Raw genomic sequence first — 18569 nt, 5'->3', positions numbered from 1 at the left:
GAAGAGCAACCCACCATGGGCACACAACAAGACTAGGACATGAAAGTGGACCTGCAGAGCAAGGCTGGCTAGGCTGCTGTAAAAAATCTCAGATTACTGCAGGTTTTCTTGAAGTATGTTAGAAGCTTCTCACTCCTACTTCAGCTCATGTACAAGGTGGCTACTAGCCAGTGAAAATCTGCACAGGGGCAATTAATTCTGAGAACGTGATGTGAAATGTAGGCTGCTGTAACAAGCAGAAGAAAACCCATTTCCCCCTAATCACTGTCAACTGCTTCCTCAATTACAAGTATGCACACAGCTGTAACAGAAAACAGCTTGCTTTAAAGACAACTGCTGTTAATTTTTGAATGAGGAGGCTGGAAAAACTCGTGTCAGTCTGGCTGGGTTTGTCTGTCATGGCAGCATGTGCATGATTTTTAAATCTCTTTAACTACTTTCTACTGCATAAGCTCTCAAAAAACCTAGGTCACTAGCAAAGCACAGTATTGAGGAATCATGTATTAAATTTTCAAGAGCAGTTACAATGAATATCCTTCAGCAAAGATGTCACAAAAATGCCTGTGCATATATTACAGGATTTAATGAGAAAACACACAAGGAGGTGGTTGAAAAGCTCAACAGTGGTGGAATTACTTGAAAAAAATGCATGTGTATCTTCTCTCCCTCTCTCTCAAACACAGTCCTGCCTTCCTTCCAGTGCTGCTAATACTGGGCTCCACCTGAGATCCTTGCGATGTTTCCAGGGTAAAGGGGCAAGTCATCAGCTCTGGACTTCCTGGGATCTTGAATTTTCTGGAAAATCTTAGAAAACCCCTCCTCACCATGCGTGTTGGTGATGGCGATGCTTGGATGAAATTTTATTCCATTAGAAATGTCCATGATAAAAATTTCACCCAGGGATGTTTTCTCATTAGATATGAAAAAAACCGCACACAGTAAAGAAGTCAAAAGAGAAAAATCCCACAGTGGTGGTAGAGGAACCAGCGTATCGGATATGTAATTTTTACTGCTTCACTAGCAAAATACAACTTTTAACAGTGTAACTTAAGGTGAAAACAGTCTTGCCTGAGAACGGGCCTGGCTCTGTTGCAGCAACAGCTCCAGTGCCTGAAGCATGGTGCAGCTGTGGGACCACCATGCCTGCTGAGCCTGCGCAGGTTAGTAGGGCATTCAGTGGCCATCCACCCACACAGCTTCAACATCCCACACACTACTCAGAAGCTGCCCACAAACAACAAGACATGTGCAGAGACCGTAACATTGTGTGTCACATTTCTTTTTTGCCCTTCTGACACCTTGCAGTGAAATCAGTGTCTTGTCTCCCACCAGCCACAAGTGGACTTGCAGGATTTGCCCATTTCTAGTCTGGTATCGTGTGCTCACGCTCCTACAGGGCTGTCAGGTACATGCCCCCAAAAGACTGGGAGACATTTGGCCAAAGTACACTGCTTTAGGTTAAAGATCAATTGTCACAAGTCCATAAAAACAGAGAATACATGACAGAAACAGCACAACAACCCAGAGAAAATATGTTCTTGAACTTTATAGGACTGTCTAACCTGATATGAATTGGACAGCTGAATTATAAATTTTGCCATAGGCCACGGCTTATCTACTTATTTTAGTTCTAAAGAAAAAGACTGATTTAAGTGCATTTAGTTGTAGAAAAATCTCTTGTAACAATAACAACAAAAAGCCAGCAGGATCATGGAACCTGAACTATATTGCCGCAGTGACTCTTTAAGAAATCCCATTTAAAACCAAAGCACATGCTTTCCAGTCTTACAAACCCCACCAGGTACTGGAAGATATAGTCATTCTTGACAGTGTGGCATCAGCAACAGTGTAATATTCTGAAGATAGGTCTGATGCATGTATTGGAACAAAGAACCTGAACAGATGACTACAGCCATACCCTACAGCTATACTACTTCTGCTATATGAAGGTGGGCACATAGGTAAACAGACTTTTTCCTCAGCACATGGAGGGGATGGTTCAATTGGTTAGACAGGCATTTTTTATGCTACACAAAACATTTAAGAATTAACAGAATGGTCAATTAAATAAAATGAGAATCCAGTTTTCCATCCAGAAGAAAATTTCAGCCATTTATATGTGCATTAGCAATGAAGAAAAATAATGTGACAAGCTGAAGTGCCACCCCTTAATTTCATTAGAATTGCAGGAGTTTTTTAAAATAAATTCTAGATGCTTTCAAAGTGACATATTCTGCTAATTTGAATCTTGTTCCTATGGGCTTCTTACAACATTCATACCCTTTTCTTTTGAGGCCCCTAGGATAATTTAAAAATTCTGCAAGGAAGCTTTCTTTAATATCCAGTTTTGCAGAATCTTTAGATAAGGAAATTTCACCCTAATTGAAAATAGTGTACACTTCATTCCTAGTGCCCTGTATTCAGATGCACTCTTGGTAGGTACTTGTGTCTGATCCTCTCTCACACACACAAAGGACAGCCCTGACCTTCACTGAGCACTGGAAAACACTTAAGACGAGTCACTATCAACTGCTGGAGCTATCATAAATGTCTCCTTTAAAATTAGTAGCCTTAAATGCTTCACTGTTTTCAGATTTTTTATCTTCTCTGGAGTCTATGTGATGAGGTTGTTTTAAAACAATAGCAAGAAAGTGCGGATAGTGCAGAAACCATGCTTCAAAACAGCTCCAGTAGAACAATTTCTTTAATACATGGAGTATTTCTCTTTACTTAAAGAGGAAGCCTTAGGATACTTGCACTGGAAGGGATGTCCTGGGTAGTTGAGTCTACTCTCCACTATTGTAGTGGCGGCATGATATAATCCCTTTCAGATTTGTTAGCAATTAGCATCATTCACTGTACAAGCTCCCCAGCTACTTAGTTCATCCCTTTGCCAGTGCAGAACCGCAGCCGGATGCCAGTTAAAAGCTATAATACCTGGTTTTCAAAAGAACCCTTCATGCAACACCAACCCACAGAAATTCAAATTTTTTTTACATTTGATGATGACAGATGAGTTCAGCTGCTAACATTCCTTTCTCTTAAACCTCACAAGCCTATCAAACCTTGCAACATGTTTTATATCCTAGTGTAATTATGCAGTTTTTGAACAGGAATTACTCCAGCTCTGATCTTCCCTGAAGCCTACTCAATAGTTTCACTATCAGTAACATTTTCTACTTACGGTTGTGTCCGGTTCTCTGACTGAGAAGTGAATCTGACCATGGCCACAAACAGAAATCTCCCTATCCAAATGGGAACTTCTGTACGTAAGATGCCCTGAAATGAGAGCTGCCCACTGTCTGGATGGTCTGTGTACCAGGAAGGTCCTTGTGTGCCTCTCGGCAGTTGCAAGGAGAATGTGCCTTATGCCAGGATGCGGGTTGGCATTTCGCACAGGGTGCAAAATGACTCAAACCCCTGCCGACATTTATGGATTGGCAGGAGGGATATGACATTGTCAGCACCTGGTATAAATCTATGAATCTCGTGTAACTGTGACTGAGTACTAGCAGGAAGAGTAAAGTAGATCTATGCATCCAGAGACAGTCCAGTTTCCAGCAGGAACATTTCCCAGGACATCCTGCAACTTAAGTGAAAATGCCTGATTTAATCTGTCTATGCATAGTTGTTTTTATGAGAAATGTGGTAATTTTTCATTAGTTTAGAAATTAGAAAAAACCCAACAACCAAACCAGAGACTGTATCAAAACTTTTTCTTTTTGGAAAAGTAAAACCTCTCAAATGTCCTTTGGATCTCCTTTAGGTTGTTTTCACAGTTTGCTTAAAGAATTCAACAATATTTTTGATGTAATGAAAAGAAATCTATAGGAATAAAAATAAGCACATTTAAAACTCATCACAAGTACATGAAATGAGGACTAAAATATCACTAGTAGGTACACAGAACCACTGTTGATTTGGAACAAAAATGTCCAAAATGTTAATGTTTCTTGCAGCAGGGCTCGTGCACCAGATAAAATTCTGAAAAGCTAGGCTGTGTATATTAATGCACATTCACAGAGAAACACTATGTAGAAAAGCATTCATAAAGAAAAAGGTCAACAGTTTATTCTTGTTACGTTCATTTAGAAATTTTAAGTCAGTTGATGCCAATCTCCTTTTAATTGGAACAATTCTTTGACAATGCTCATCATTTTTGGGGTTTTCCCATTAAAATATAAACCTTTGATCTGCCAGGCCAGGCCTGCTACAATCAAATCCTGTCTGAAAACACATTTACAAAAATGGCTTATGTAAAGAAGAAAAAAACCTCAAGCCAAACTAACAAGCATTTTGAATTAAAGATTTTACATTAATTTAATGTGAGTCTCCCTCTGATCCTATCTCCTTCCTGTCTGTCTCCTTTTCTGCCCAAAATTAACCTTTATAAAAAAGAACAGAGCATAGTTTTACTTGACCCGACTTCTTGACCCGAGATGTGAAACCCACAGTTTTGTCTCACCAGCCTAAAGCAAGAGTGCAAGCATGCTCCCTCCTCATTTTTTGTTTTCCTTGCTCATTTTACACAAGTAATGTCACAAAAAAGTGAGCTTCCGTTTACCTGCTTACAAAATGCTGCATGTGACAATTAAAACCCAGGGAGGGGAGACCTGGACAATAAGCAGCAAGACTAACACTGAAGAGAGAACTCAGTCTCACCTCTAAAGGCCACTAACGGTGCCTAAAGGGCACCTCAGTCTTAGCACCCAGGATAATTTCTCACTGGCCAAATGCCCTTGAAGGCCTGGGTCGGGCTGGTAGGAAACCCTGCAGGAACATCAACAGAGACTGGTTTTAGGCTACAGAAATCTAGGTTTATTTAGTAAATAAGCTTGCAGTCACAATCTAGTTCCAACTGAACAGCTTCTGGCATCAGAAAAATCCTTTCCAAGCCCCTGCTTTTATCAGGGACTCTTGCTGAAATGCTCATGAGAACAGCCAAGACCAGGACATCTGTTTTCAGAGCTTCTCAGACCAGTGGAGGGGAAAGGTCTATTTAAGTTCCAACAAATTGCAGCTGGAATTTTAGTAGAAAATACATTCATTAGGTCACTTGTACACCACCACTACCATCAAGACCTCCCTAAAACTCTACAGTGAAACTCAAATTGGAACTGAGTAATTTTAGAACACTGTTTCGCTGCATTAAAACGTTTTGTCTCTGTTTCAATCTTTTCAGTGAATATACACTCCTGTTTCACCTTCTTTTGAGTTCTGAGCTTTCATACTCCTCAGAGGCAGAAGAAAGAGATATTACCCTATGCACCAGTACGTACCTGGAAAACTAAAAGTAACAAAAGCTCTCCGAAAACCTGGAAACCAACCATATAACTTCAAAACTTGTAAATGCTTTTGCACTGGTTCATTATTATTTCCCTTGGGAACACTACTGTAAAGTTAGAGTCAAAATTTTGTGACCTTAAATTTGTTTTTAACCCCTTCTACCTTTCATTTTCCATTCCAGTTCTTCACTTTCAACTCCTCTCATTGAAAAGTTGTAGTTTCCAGAAGGTTCCTGGGCAGTTGCAGAAGAATATTGAGACCTCAGGAGTTTTTAGAAAAAATTAAAGATTAAAATATTGTTACATTATTTATCTAGTCTGGAAAGAGGGCTTTTAGAAGCTGAATATAAACTTACAGTTTTTATAAGGGACTTGCACATGTCAGTCATAATCAGGCAAAACTGAAGGATTAATTTAAAAAAAAGAGACACAGAAGGAATTAATTACCGCAAACAAATGTAATTGTTTCCACCCTTGGAATATGCAGCCATTACAGTAGTCTAACATGGCACTTTTGAGGGTGAACAACTGAAAATATAATCTATCATAGCTCTTCTTCAAAACTGATTCATTTGAAGTGTATCTTCAAGCTGCAGGTTACTCAGCACCTGGGAGCATGTCACATCTCCCAGAGCAGCTGGCAGAGGGTCATTTTTCTAAAATCTCCTACTCTAAGACTATTTTGGTCTTATGATAGCTTTTCATGCCCAGAAAGACAATTTGCTGGTGCCACTACCTTTTCAAAAAGCAATTATAAAGAAATAATAAAGTTTAGCAACACCTCAGTTGAATTCAATATCCCATGGACATGGAGGCATGGTATGTCATATGTACCTGACATATCACATTTGGTGGCTGTCTCCTGAAGTGCTAGCAGCTGAAAACACTGCATTATTTAACTACCTGCAAAAGGAACTGGCAGATATTAAACCTCCTTTGTGTGATTTTTTTCTTCCCTGCACCGAGATGCTGTGACTTAATAAAGCTATTTTAGCTAAGTGCTTTTCATATCCTGACCTCGCTTGTGGTATCTTTGTTCTATACATTTTTCTATGAATTTTTCTTGTAGGAGTACAGTTTGTCATTGTTTTACGGCATTATGCTACCTAGACAGTGGCAAATAGAGCAGAAGTTCACCACAGAGATCTCCAGGTAAGTTGTTTTTCACAATAGTATGTGTATTAACATAGGGTTTAATTATTGCCACAACAGAGCAGATGTTCTTTGCCTACTGAGTGCCTCGGATAAGTTAACATGAGTTAAAATGAAAAGAACAGTCAAAGGTATTGGCACTTGCAAAAGACAGTCACAACAAAAGGCCGATCATCTCCTGAGTGCTCTGAAACCCCAGATATTCATTAATGAAGTTGCATTATGATACCATGACACCAGTTGCATAATGATACCATGCACTGTGCTGTGTACAGCCTAAGCACATTCCTCAGGATATCAGCCTCGTCACTGGAGTGGCAAAGATGGCATCTAGTTGGACTAGAATATAACCATGTGGGTCCTATTTTCAGCACCCCTAAATATGAGGGCTTACCCACCTCTCTGGTGGCAGACTCTGAGGCAGGAGAAAATCCTTTCCTAACACTCATGTCAGCAGTTGTATATTTTGTCTTGGATGTTGGGCTTGACCTGTTACCTACTTTTATTCTGATTCATGTTTTCCATAAACACTCATAAGCCAGTTTCTCCATCTGGCCTATCAGTTTCAGGCATTATCTTTGCTTAAAATTGCCCACATCCAGAACAATAAAGATATAAGTCCAATTACTAAATATTTAGTGAGAACTCTCTCTTCTAGGTGAAGTGACCTGGTTACTGTGGTAACCCAAAAGCATCCCTGAAGCACCCTAATTTCTGCTGGAGTTGGAGGTAAGTAACAAAAGAAAAGAGCTGTTTCAAAAAAACAGTAGGACTTCACTGCTATTTTATGAGCAGATACCAAATTTTTTTTTCTGTCCAGGCTGCATGTAAAAATCTGAGCTGTTGTCCCTACACAAATGTGGAGAAAACTTAAGCAGAGTTTTGGATGCTTCTTGCAGGCCAAACATCTCCTGCAAGACTATTTTATCTATCATACAAAAACCACCACCCAGGTACATGCACACACATCTCTTTCCCTTAATCTGCTTCTAAATACTCTCTATGTTCTAAAACTCTCATGCTTTTTCAGAAATCAAAACTGCTGGTTACAACAGCACACAAATAATCCTTTAGATGTAAGCACACACATAATCCTTCAGGTGTAAGCACACACATAATCCTTTAAGCGCCTGTGAGAAACCAGACGGCTTCACGTGCAAATGATGCTCTTGCATGTTCACAGACTCAAAGCCTAGACGAATAAGGAGAAGGTGGTATATACTAATGGCTGGAACCAGTACATCAGTAGAGCTTTTGTCTGGCTTACTTCTTTCATTTGAGTTACCTCATGACACTATGCTCAAGCATTATGAAGCAGTGCAGCCAGAACAAAATACACACAAGCAGAAATGACACTATTTTCTATAAGTGCCTCCTGTATCTCAGCCTCATGTTTTTACTCTCCCATAGGCACAGCTGCCTTTTCACTGTCTGTCTTTTCCCCCTAAATACATTAAGATTAGTTTGCTTGCTATCAACTGCACTTACTGTGTATTTTTCAGAGGTGGGTCCATCTTACTATCTGTGTATATAATGATGGGTACAGCAGAGCCTGACCCTGGTAGGGGTCTCTGGGGTCTGGGCAGAACTGACAAGTATCACTTTTGCATTGCTTACCTGTCTGAAATAATGGCAGCAACCAGCAGCAATGACTCTGGAATCCTGCCTTTTCTCTGCCTGCCTGACTAAAGAGCTGTTGCTTAGTCTCACTACTTAATTCTTACTTTCACATGCTGATCCAAGGTGGATCCTTGCGTCTCTCATTTGTCTTTGTTCCAAAATTGGTCAGAAAAAGATTCAGAATCACAGTAGCACATTGTACCTTCAGCAGCACTTCCTGGCGGTTTCAGTGGAGGCTTTTGTGTAAAAACTGATGAGAATAAAAACTCCGCAGACATTAGAGATGTGAGAATGAGTCCTAAATAATCAAGCAGATTGTATGCAAGATGATGAATATCTCTTGCAAGGCAAGGCTTACATTCTCAAGTATAAATCAAAGAGATCAGCTAGTATTGTCATCTGGTCTCTCTCCAGTTCAGATTTGTATTTTACTGTACATTATTTGTCCATTTTGCTTTAAATCTTGTTCAACATTTTATCTAGCTGTCTGCTTAAGACAGTGAAGTATAAAGAAAGATATAAGCTACTGATTCCAAGCCCTCAGATCCCCTCTTCCCCCGCACGCATGCAGCGCACGTTCAGAGCAATTGGGAATGATACATCTAAGGACAAACTTGTATGCCATCATGGTTTTTACAATGGCACTTTTCCTGAGTTTCGTTGTCATAGATAATAAATCCCTTATGTCTCTCATATTCACTAACCGTTAATAAAATGCCTGTATACTCAGATATGAGCATTCAAATGAGATCTGAAACTTCATGCTTACTTTGCCTATTTGTTTATCCTGTTTCTGGGCAAAACAGACAGCTGTGTAGGGTCTACTTGTGCTTGAGATAGTGGGCTTGCTTTTGGCAATAGTGTTGTGAAAGCTGGCTTATACGTCCCTCTCTTCTCTTGTGCTCCACATTTCTTTCCTCCTGTTGTACTGGCACAACTAATTCTGGATCAGGGAACTGATCCAAATGAGAAAAAAACAACAGGGAGAAATTGGTTCGCTTCTGGATTGGGCTCACAAGGTAGCTAGCTGCACAAGAGCAGGGCAACACGGAGGCAGGAACAAGTAATCTGGGACTGAGAGAGGCAAGCTGGTAACCACCACCACATTTACATGCAGAGACAGACTTATAAATGGAGCTTCCACTACTGACGGAGAACATTTTCTTCTAAATCTCTCCCTAGAGTCAATTATTAAGCAAGTTTCTTAAGCTCTGCAGTCATTCTGGCACCCTAGGTTAGGCCAGACTACTGCATGTACCTACCATGCGCCCCCACTCTGGGCCACAGATAGCAGCTCAGGGTATCTGCAGGGAAGGAGGGAGATCTGGGAACCGATGGTTTCATCCTTTCCCTGTACACAACGCCAATGTACACAGCAGACGTGAAACACAAAACAACAACAAAAAAATCAGACTTGAAATTTTCTCCCTGTTTCACAGCATTTTTGTACATCCCTTTTTGCAATCTGTGGTACAGAAACACTTCATCTGTACTTCACATCTTAACATATGGAAAGGAAGAGCAGTTTTATAATGGGAGAACTTGATTGTCTGTTCACAGAGCCTGGGTAGGTGCATGTAATAACCCAGAGCACATTTTTAGGGCCAGTTAGGTTTCACTTGGTGACTCTCAAACCACTGTTGGCCTTTCAAACCACCAATGTTAAGTTGGCACTGGTGTGAGTCTCAAAATGAATCCAGGACCTCAGCTCACTGGAATTTTCAGTCCATGATGACTATTTAGTGCAACAGCTACAGAGGGTTTTAATAGAGCTACCAGGACTTATGTCATACTTCAGGCACATGGGACCCAATCTGCTCCACCTTTAACTAGGTCCCATTAGCATTCTGTCTCCAGGACAGTGTTAGGTGCTAATGCAAGTGTTAATAACTTTCTGTATTAACTACTGTCTAGGGAGCTTTTCCACCTTTTCCTCCCCCTTCACATTCTGCCTAAAAAAACCCCTTAATAACAAGGAGAAACAGTCAAGTGGTTGCAAGACAATGGAGGATCAGATTCTTATCATGCACTTTTATCCACTTCCAAAGCCTGATTATTCTTCACAAAGACATTTTAGACATACACAGATCAAAATAATTACTTGAGAAGTCATATTAACAGCTCTAATGAAGAGCTATCAGAGAGACTTGAATGTGTCCTAACAGTCGTCATGAGCTATACATAGGAGGGTTTTATGGAAAGAACAAAATGAGAGGAAGAAAAGGAACTGCCGGTATTCTCTAGACTGCCCACACTGCTGTACAGCCCACCAAACTCAGTGGACTTTGCAGGTGATATGACACCTTGGGGGAGAGTTTGTGGTCTTTTATACTAAAACTCCTGCCCACGTTTGAGGTAGAATAATTTATGGATCTTCCTCCAAGTACCTAGACAGTGCTGGTGAGACTTCTGAGCCCTTATGCAGTGTGATGAGATATCCCACTGAAAAGAATATAAAAGCTTGTCTAAATTGAAAACCTAGAGGTATTTACCAACAGAGAGCAAAGACTCAGGCAGTGTACATTATCTGCTGCAGGAATTAGCAAGTGGCACATGAGTTGAGGGAGATTAATGACCATGAATGCTATAAAGATGAAAAAAATTAATAACTACTTTTTCCCCTGCAAGTGTCATCATACAACCTTTAAAATACGTAGATGCTACTTTCCCAGTGAGCTACCTTTTTTAACCATATCATTCAATCCTAGCTGAGCCTGACCCAAAGAATATTGCATTGTCCTCTTCAACTTCCAAATCCACCTTCTACTCCTCCAAAGCTGGTATAGCTCAGAGCTTCTTCAAGTTCAGATCGTAGCTGAGTCCAGCTTACACTCACATCCCCTGCAGAGCAGGAAATTCCACCTGCACTGAAATTTCCAAGGATGTTAGCATTTTGCATAACTCACTACTAAAAATCAGGCAACACAGATTGCTATGATGTATTATTATGGAAAAAGATCTTTATCTACTTTCATATCCTCTGGAGAGCTGAAAAGTAATAGGGTGAAAGCAGGAAACTCAGCTGAGCTGAACTTTTATGTATTTCACACAATTTTTTTCACCCCTCCCCTCCCCCCTTTTTTCCCCCAACTCCAGTTTTTCAATTTTTCCATCCATCCATCCATCCATCCATCCATCCATCCATCCATTTTCAGAAACTGGTTACAGAAATATCATATTAGAAGATACTCTCCCAGGATCCTGCACATAATCCCACCACAGAGAGCAGTCAGTCACTAAGACTAAACACTAAATACTGAATGACTTTGGGCTGTAGATATGCCCAAGGGACTCGATGAAGGCTTGGATCTTGGTAGAAGCCAGCTGAGAGAAACTGCTGGTCCATTTTTAAGTGCTCAGTGCTACTACAGAAGAGATGCTTGGTTTAGCAAGGAACCCTAGGGATGGGCCCCCAAATGAAGTCCCATCCAGATGTTCATAGTACACTATGTTGCCCAGGGTCCCATGGAAGACATTATCTATTCAGGAGCATGGGGATAAAAAGGGAGGGAGAGAAGAGGAAATGTCTGCTGAGCACACACAGAGAAATAAAAAGAAAAGCACTGGCTGAGTTCCAGAAATTAAAATCTGGCCCCACTGAAGTAGGTGGGAGCTTTGCCACCAGATTTCAATGGAGACAGAATTTCACCCAATGTGAACAGTACTCTGGAAATATCCTCCCTCCAGACACACTGTGGGAGCTCTTCTGGCTCTGCATACTCACTGGAAAAACAGAAAGGGAAATTAAACCCAAAACAAGACAACAATACCAGAATGATTAATCTACAAACAAAAAGAATGCAACAACAATTAAGCAAAAGGTATTGCAGAAGTGGGTGGAAAGAAGGCGGCAAATCCTTCACCTCCTGGACCACTGAACTTTGCCAGGAATAGGCAGGGATACAAGGACTCGTGGTGCTGGGTTCAGGGTGCCACGTCAAGACTGTACTGGAGGCAGCCTGCACAGATTCAATAACAAGAGAAAGAAAAACTTCTAGCACAGATTCAGCCTTGGAGTATGCTCCCGTCACTAATGCTATATAAAGAGGCCAGAACCTAGCAACTTCAGCAAAGACTCCCTAGGAGCAATCAGCGTCATCACTTACAAATTCCCAGGCAGGCTAGTTCACAGAAAGGGCGCGCTCAGCAAGCTCTGCAGTTGTGTAACTATGACGATTCTGGAAATGAGAAATACAATAAACAGACACAATGCCTATACAGCTCCATCGATATGACATCTATGACCCAGTTATTTAGCCTATAGTTGCCCTTTGACTTAGTTAACATTTGGTTTCATACCACAACTATACAGTGGCTCCAGATGTTCCTCTTTCACCGGCTTAAGAGTTCAGGCTGCCTAAGATGCTAAGTTCTACCTTTCAGAGTGCCTGAACACCCCAAATCCACATGAGACAGCTGAGGGACAAATTCCCATCACTGCTGGAACTCAGTCCCTAACTCCTAACCAAACACCTCTTCTTTGCTGCAACTCTGCTGCAAAAATGGGCCAAACAGCTTGGTTTCTGGGAACTACTGCAAATTGCATCACTTTAGATGTGGTGATGACAGTATGTAAACTTGTACACCTACCACTGACTAATACTCAATTACTGCATTTGACTTTGAGATGAAAAATCCAGATGAAGATTCACATCTACATATCAATGATGGTGAGTGTCAACAGCTAACCAAGCATTAAACCAGAGTTCCCAAGTGACTGTGTATGACAGGCACAGCATAGGCAGGCACACACCAGGGTTTGGAAGCTCCCAAAGTCCTCTCAGCTTCTCTCAGGACTTGTCTTTCCTCCCCAAACAACTGAAAAGCTCTGTTTTTAGCAGTGGGTCCACAGCCACCCCTGCGATGGTATGAGGCTCACAACCTTCACATAGCTCAGACCATCTGCCAGTTTCTCCTCCTTGCTCTCTTGTCCCTCTCTCTCTCTCTCTCAAATAAGCAGGGAGAAATCCTTTCCACAGTCCTTCCCCAGACCACATGGTCAGTCTCTTCAGGTGATGGAGACCTCCTGAAGCTCCATGGTTTGCTGCCTCGTTACCTGTGTGCCTGGACAGACCACTGGTGGGAGTTGTTTGCCCACGGGCTCTGCGGTCAGCCCTTAGGATTGCCCACTGCTAGTTGCATATGCCCAATGTTATTCAAGGTAAGGGTAAAAACAGAGGGAACCAAGGCAGAATAAAGAATCTCTGCAGACCCTGCAATACTCTGCTGGCTCAGAGCAAGTTTTCCACCCAGTTACTTATCTGGCAACTTGGAAAATGAAGAACAAATGTGCTTGGACTGACGCAGAACCTTCTCCAGACTCTAGAAACAAAACTGGAGGGAAAGAGAGTGGCTGGAGAGTTATGGAGCTCTTGTGCTTCCTGGCTGCCCGAATACCATTGTTGCCCCTGATGACAAACCACAAGAACTGCCTCTCAGCATGCCAAGATCCTGGGAGGAAAAGCATGGACTACCCCTAGTGCTGGGCTTTGCACCAGGCTGCCCGCTCTTCTCAGCATGTGTCATGCAGCTGTGGGTGTAAAAGGCACATCACGGCCCTCCTTCCCAACTTCAACAGCGGACCTTGTAAAGAATGGTGGGACAAGGATAATTATCTGCTAGAGGAGCCACTTGCTTCAGAAGTGTTCAGAGGGTACAGCCAAGACCAGCGTCTAGTCCAATCTTTAGTTACATTGTGGTACCATGAAATCTTTCCTTTGTGGTTTAAATCAGCCTCAAACGCATTTGAAAACAATTACTGGAAGGAACAAAATAACATCTTGTTCTGAACAGCTCTCGCCAGCACTCAAGGAGGCTTGAGAAAGTTGTATGCCACCAGCAGACAGGCTGGCCACAGATGACAGCTGGGCCTGTAACCTTGCTGCTCACATCCCTTGCTGGCTCCAGGGATTAGACCATAAAAGGACCAAACCTGAAACCAGTACCTAACTCACAAAGGGAGAACTTAAAAATCCACTTCTGGGTCACTTGTGGCTAAGGTTGCAAGTTCAGAGTTTGCAGAAGCTACTTTCACTGCCATAACACTGGCTGCAACATGAAGGAAAAAGTGATTATCAAGCCTCTCTACGGAGTAAGAAGACTAATGTAAAACCATTTCAGCCTAGTCCCCTCATCTTTCCTCTACCTTTTACGCATCATATTATTACTTGCCTTCTTTTTCATGCCCAGACCCATAGTAGTACCTAGAAATGGTTGAAAATGTAAAATGTTTTCCAGGACCTACACCAACTCCATACACAAACCCATATTTTATCACATTCTTCTACCTCACTTCAAGTACATTTCTACAATAGTCTTGTCAATACTAAAACATCAACTGGTATCAAACACATAGGTATTTTCTACTTATCTGCTATTTACCTAAAATCGAGAATTTTAGACTAGTACAATCCTCACTCAAAACAGCTGACAACATTCTTTTTAAACTGTCAGAAGTTTATTTTCAACAAAGAACATCATTTTAGGAACAAAGAGACATGCAGACATTTTGGGAGTTACTGGTTTACACGGTGCCCCTTAAGTGAAAACTAAACACATTGAAAACATCCAAAATTCTCCTTGTTTTTTGTACAAATTGGCAGCATTACTTCATTACACTCAGGTTTTCAAGCATAGCAACTCTGACCATCAGCCCTTCTGAAATGAGGAGTTCAAGTATGAATACATAACCAGACAAGCTTCAGCTGATGTAAGAAGATAAAGGAAAGGCAAAATTAGAATTCAACATTCTTTTTTTCCTTCACGGAAGGCTGTAAAAGTGACTGCTGTGTTCACTATTTATTTAAGATATTCAGGTAAGAATAACTTCCACACAGTAACATGTAGACCAGCGAGGAAAGACAGGGCAAAGGACATGCACGCACCAACATGCTTCACAAAGCAGCCCAGTGATACACAGCAGGTTATCACGGATTGCTTACTGTAAACAGTATCTGAAGATGACCGTAAGTTTGTATTGGTTTGTGTTGACTGAAATAGCTTGTTTTGTCCATGCAGGGGACTCCAATTAGAGTTTGCTATTCAACACACCAATTTGCACACAGGCTGGAAATGTTTGCAGTACAGCAGAATGACATAGCATTTAAATTTACGTACTCTGTAGATTTCTGCTGAGCTTAAAGAAAGGCCATTGCTCCAGTGAAAAAGCCCTCAAAGGCCATTCTTCCCGCACTGGAGATCGGTTTGTGATTCAGGTTGCTAAACATTTATTTCAGTGCAAAATCTGCCAGAAAGAGGAACTTACTGCTTGTTGTGAAGTTACCTTCCCCGACCTGGGGAAAGGAGTCTACATCTTGGATGACTTGTAGTACCCCCACAGTCCGCATCGGGGGATCCAGGGCTACGGAGCTCTCGTTCACTGTTATATCGCTGGCTCCCGTTATCTGGTTGGTTGGTGGTCCTCCTATGGATGCTTCCAAGTCTGGAGGTATATCATCCATGCAATCTGCATTTGGCTAAAGAGAAGAAAAAGATGAAAACTCAGCATTTACCTGATAAAAAGACTTAATTTACCTGTTCCCACTTCCTTAGTTTTTTTCACTTTCTTTCAGTACTGAAAATGGCAACATAGGATGAATAAACACACACTGTTTGCTTTCGTGTACTTAAAACTTCTTAATACAATATGTTGCAAGAGAGACTCAAAGTATGCATTGGAAATATTCAGTATTAAACTATGTCACCTACAATCTCTAAATATTCTTATTTATACTTTTTAAAGAGTTTGGGAGAGTGCACATTAAAGAAGTAATTCACTTATTGATATGATCTGTTCAACATAGGCAGTTTGCTGAGTCAGATTACAAATGTAAATAGAGACAGTAGCCAAAGGGGAATGATTATCTTTTCCCTAAATACACATTTTATAGAGACGATATCAGAGCGTTCAGGAACAGGAACTGAAGGGAACTGCCTGTGGGCGCATCTATGTGTGGGGTGCAAAAATAGAAGTTAAAGCTGTTTATAAGACAGTTTTTTAACATCAAAAGATCTTTTCCTTAGCTAAGGCTATATACAAAATAAATTATGAGAAAAGAAACAAGCAATAATGGGTATTTGAAGAGTATTACTTGTTCCATAGTCTTTCCTGTTTCCCGACTCAGAGAGATCAAGGATGGAGCCCAGTTCTGGGGAATTTAGACACTTCTCTCTTGCAGTTACATAGTGAATGCACCAACACCTCCAGAATGAGCCAAGCTCTTCAAGTCGTGTCCACCTTTTCCACTGACCTTCTAGGGCAGCAATGAGAAGGGGCTGTGGTGCCCACCTTTTGCACCGTGTCCTAAGCATTGCTCACGAAGAGCACTGAGACTGCAAGTGGGCACTGAGCAGCAAAGATGATAATTTGTTCAGAGACACTGTATCTAAGACTAGTTTCTACCCTTGATTTCTCTGGGCCTATTATAAACCTGATGCTCCCATTCATACAGCAGTGACTTCTGTGGAGCTCTGTATAAACACCGGTTGTCAAACATACGAGTCAAAAAAGTTCTTTTTCCTCTAAGAGGAAATAGATTCTTGCAGCATTTGCCCATAGAGCCAGGCCTATTTCTCCCCAAGGCATAAAGTTGTCTGCATAACTATTTCAAGAATTGGGTTTTGAAGTTTTAACATATCGTAACAAAACCAAGGCTAATTCAGAAACGAGGATGCTGTGTGTGAGAGTGCAAAGCTTCCAAAATGACAGAAGGACATACCAAGGTTGAGCTGCAATTACACGGATACCTTGTTAAGTAAGGAAACATAAAGGTAAGTTGTTCTCATTTATCTTTATTGTGAAGGAGTCAGACAGCTAATCTGGATCAGTCACTTAGGTGTCCTCTAATGGCTTGAGACAATTTTGCTGTGTTATTCATCCCACCCTAAGATAAGTGGTGTCAACTGCCCCCTCTGCCTTCCCACTGCTCAGCACTAAGCAGAGATGGGGCTCAAGCTGCTAGAATGGAAATCCAATGTCTGGATGGCTAAAGTCCTCTGCTCCGTGGATCCGATTTTTACTATGTTTAGTTGTCTCCTTTGCTAAGGCATTTTTGAAAATCTCACTACCTGCCTATCTCTAACAGCAGGCACCTAGAAACCAAACAAAATATGATACAGCAAAGACTTAAACAGAGGCTTAGCTTTAAGCACAAGAATAATCCCTTTGAACTCGGGCATAGATGGTTACCATATGCTTACACTTTTTTGCAGAACCAGAAACTAAGCATGTTTTCTCTTTACCCACACATTCCCTGTCTGATTGTTGCCACCTCATAAATATTTTTTCACAAATGTTCCTAATGAAAAACGCAGGCATTTTAAGCAATCCTCAGGTGACTTGTATCCACAAACTGAAGTTTTGGATAAAAATTAGAATTGTCGTTGTCTGGCTCCAGTCTGATCCACAAGCAGTGAGAGCTCCTCAGAACTGGGATAAAGGCACATGCAGCTATACCAAGTTTTAATGAAACTCATTGAACCTGTACTTTTTAAAGTGAAATACTAATCATTTATCTGCAGAACTTGGATCCAAAATTATTCCTTAGATCTATCACTCCTTCCCTCACCCTTAGCTATTATACCAAATGCTTTCAGAATTTCATTGTTAACTTATATTTGGCTTTGAAGGCAGTGTATCTTAAAGGAAAAAAAAGCATTTTTTTTCTTTTCTACTCCAGGAAAAACTATTTCAGAATTTTTTCAGGGGATCAGTTGTCTGTCCTTTGCTTTGATTCCAGTTATTCCTAGAATGGGGTTTTATCACTAACTTTTAAACTTTTAAAAATGGGGGATTATAATTGAAAGCCTAATCAAACATTAAAGATGCAAAAATAGCATTGCTCAGTATAATTAATCCCTTTACTCCTGAATCAGTTGGAAAAAATATCCCGAACTAAGCAGCATACTATAAAACTAAGGATATGAAATACTGATCGAAAAAATGCATTATGGCTTCTGCCGTCAGAGTGACCCAGATACATTTGCGAAGTTTAATTATATTGGTTTCACTCATTCCCTGCATGTAAGTGCTTTGAGGGCACAATTCCACTAAAGTCAAGGGAAGGCTTTGTATTGACTTCTGAGAGCTTGGCTAAGGCTCTTAGTGAATAGCTTCAAGTCATCCAATCTGATGCCAAAAATGCAGCTGTCTGCATATCCAGCAGATATTTGCAGAAAAGAGGGAGAACCAGAGGGAAACTATTCAGTGTGATATGATCATCCTAATAGCAATGTAGCTCTTTGAAAGACACTGATAATTCATTTCAAATACTACAGCCAAAAGAGGTATAGTCTGAGCTGAATTCACCAGCAAAGAGACAGTGGGAAAGGTTATGCCAACCATTTGCTGATAGATAGTTAGTTAATCATCCTCTGGAGCTGCAGAGAGCCATGGTGAAAAGTGGAGATGCCAGGGTGCTCAGCTACCGTGAAAACGAGAGCAGTAATTTTGGTGCCTCATGGCAGCCTGGGGAACCTGGTTTTAGGGCAGATAATATCTGAAGTCACTGATAC

General features: G+C 41.1%; 1 protein-coding gene across 1 annotated transcript in view; it reads right to left on the bottom strand.

Moving 5' to 3' along the window:
* The window catches only part of RNF150 (ring finger protein 150), a 124277-nt gene that overhangs the window by 16491 nt on the left and 89217 nt on the right, over positions 1–18569 (bottom strand). The window contains exon 6 of the mRNA XM_074905039.1: positions 15322–15532. Within this exon, the coding sequence (XP_074761140.1) occupies positions 15322–15532 (211 nt within the window). The remainder of the gene's footprint in view (positions 1–15321; positions 15533–18569) is intronic.

Source organism: Athene noctua, chromosome 4, assembly GCF_965140245.1.
Source record: "Athene noctua chromosome 4, bAthNoc1.hap1.1, whole genome shotgun sequence".
Taxonomy (NCBI): domain Eukaryota; kingdom Metazoa; phylum Chordata; class Aves; order Strigiformes; family Strigidae; genus Athene; species Athene noctua.
The sequence above is the reverse complement of the archived record's forward strand: the minus strand, read 5'-3'. Positions and strand labels throughout refer to the sequence as shown.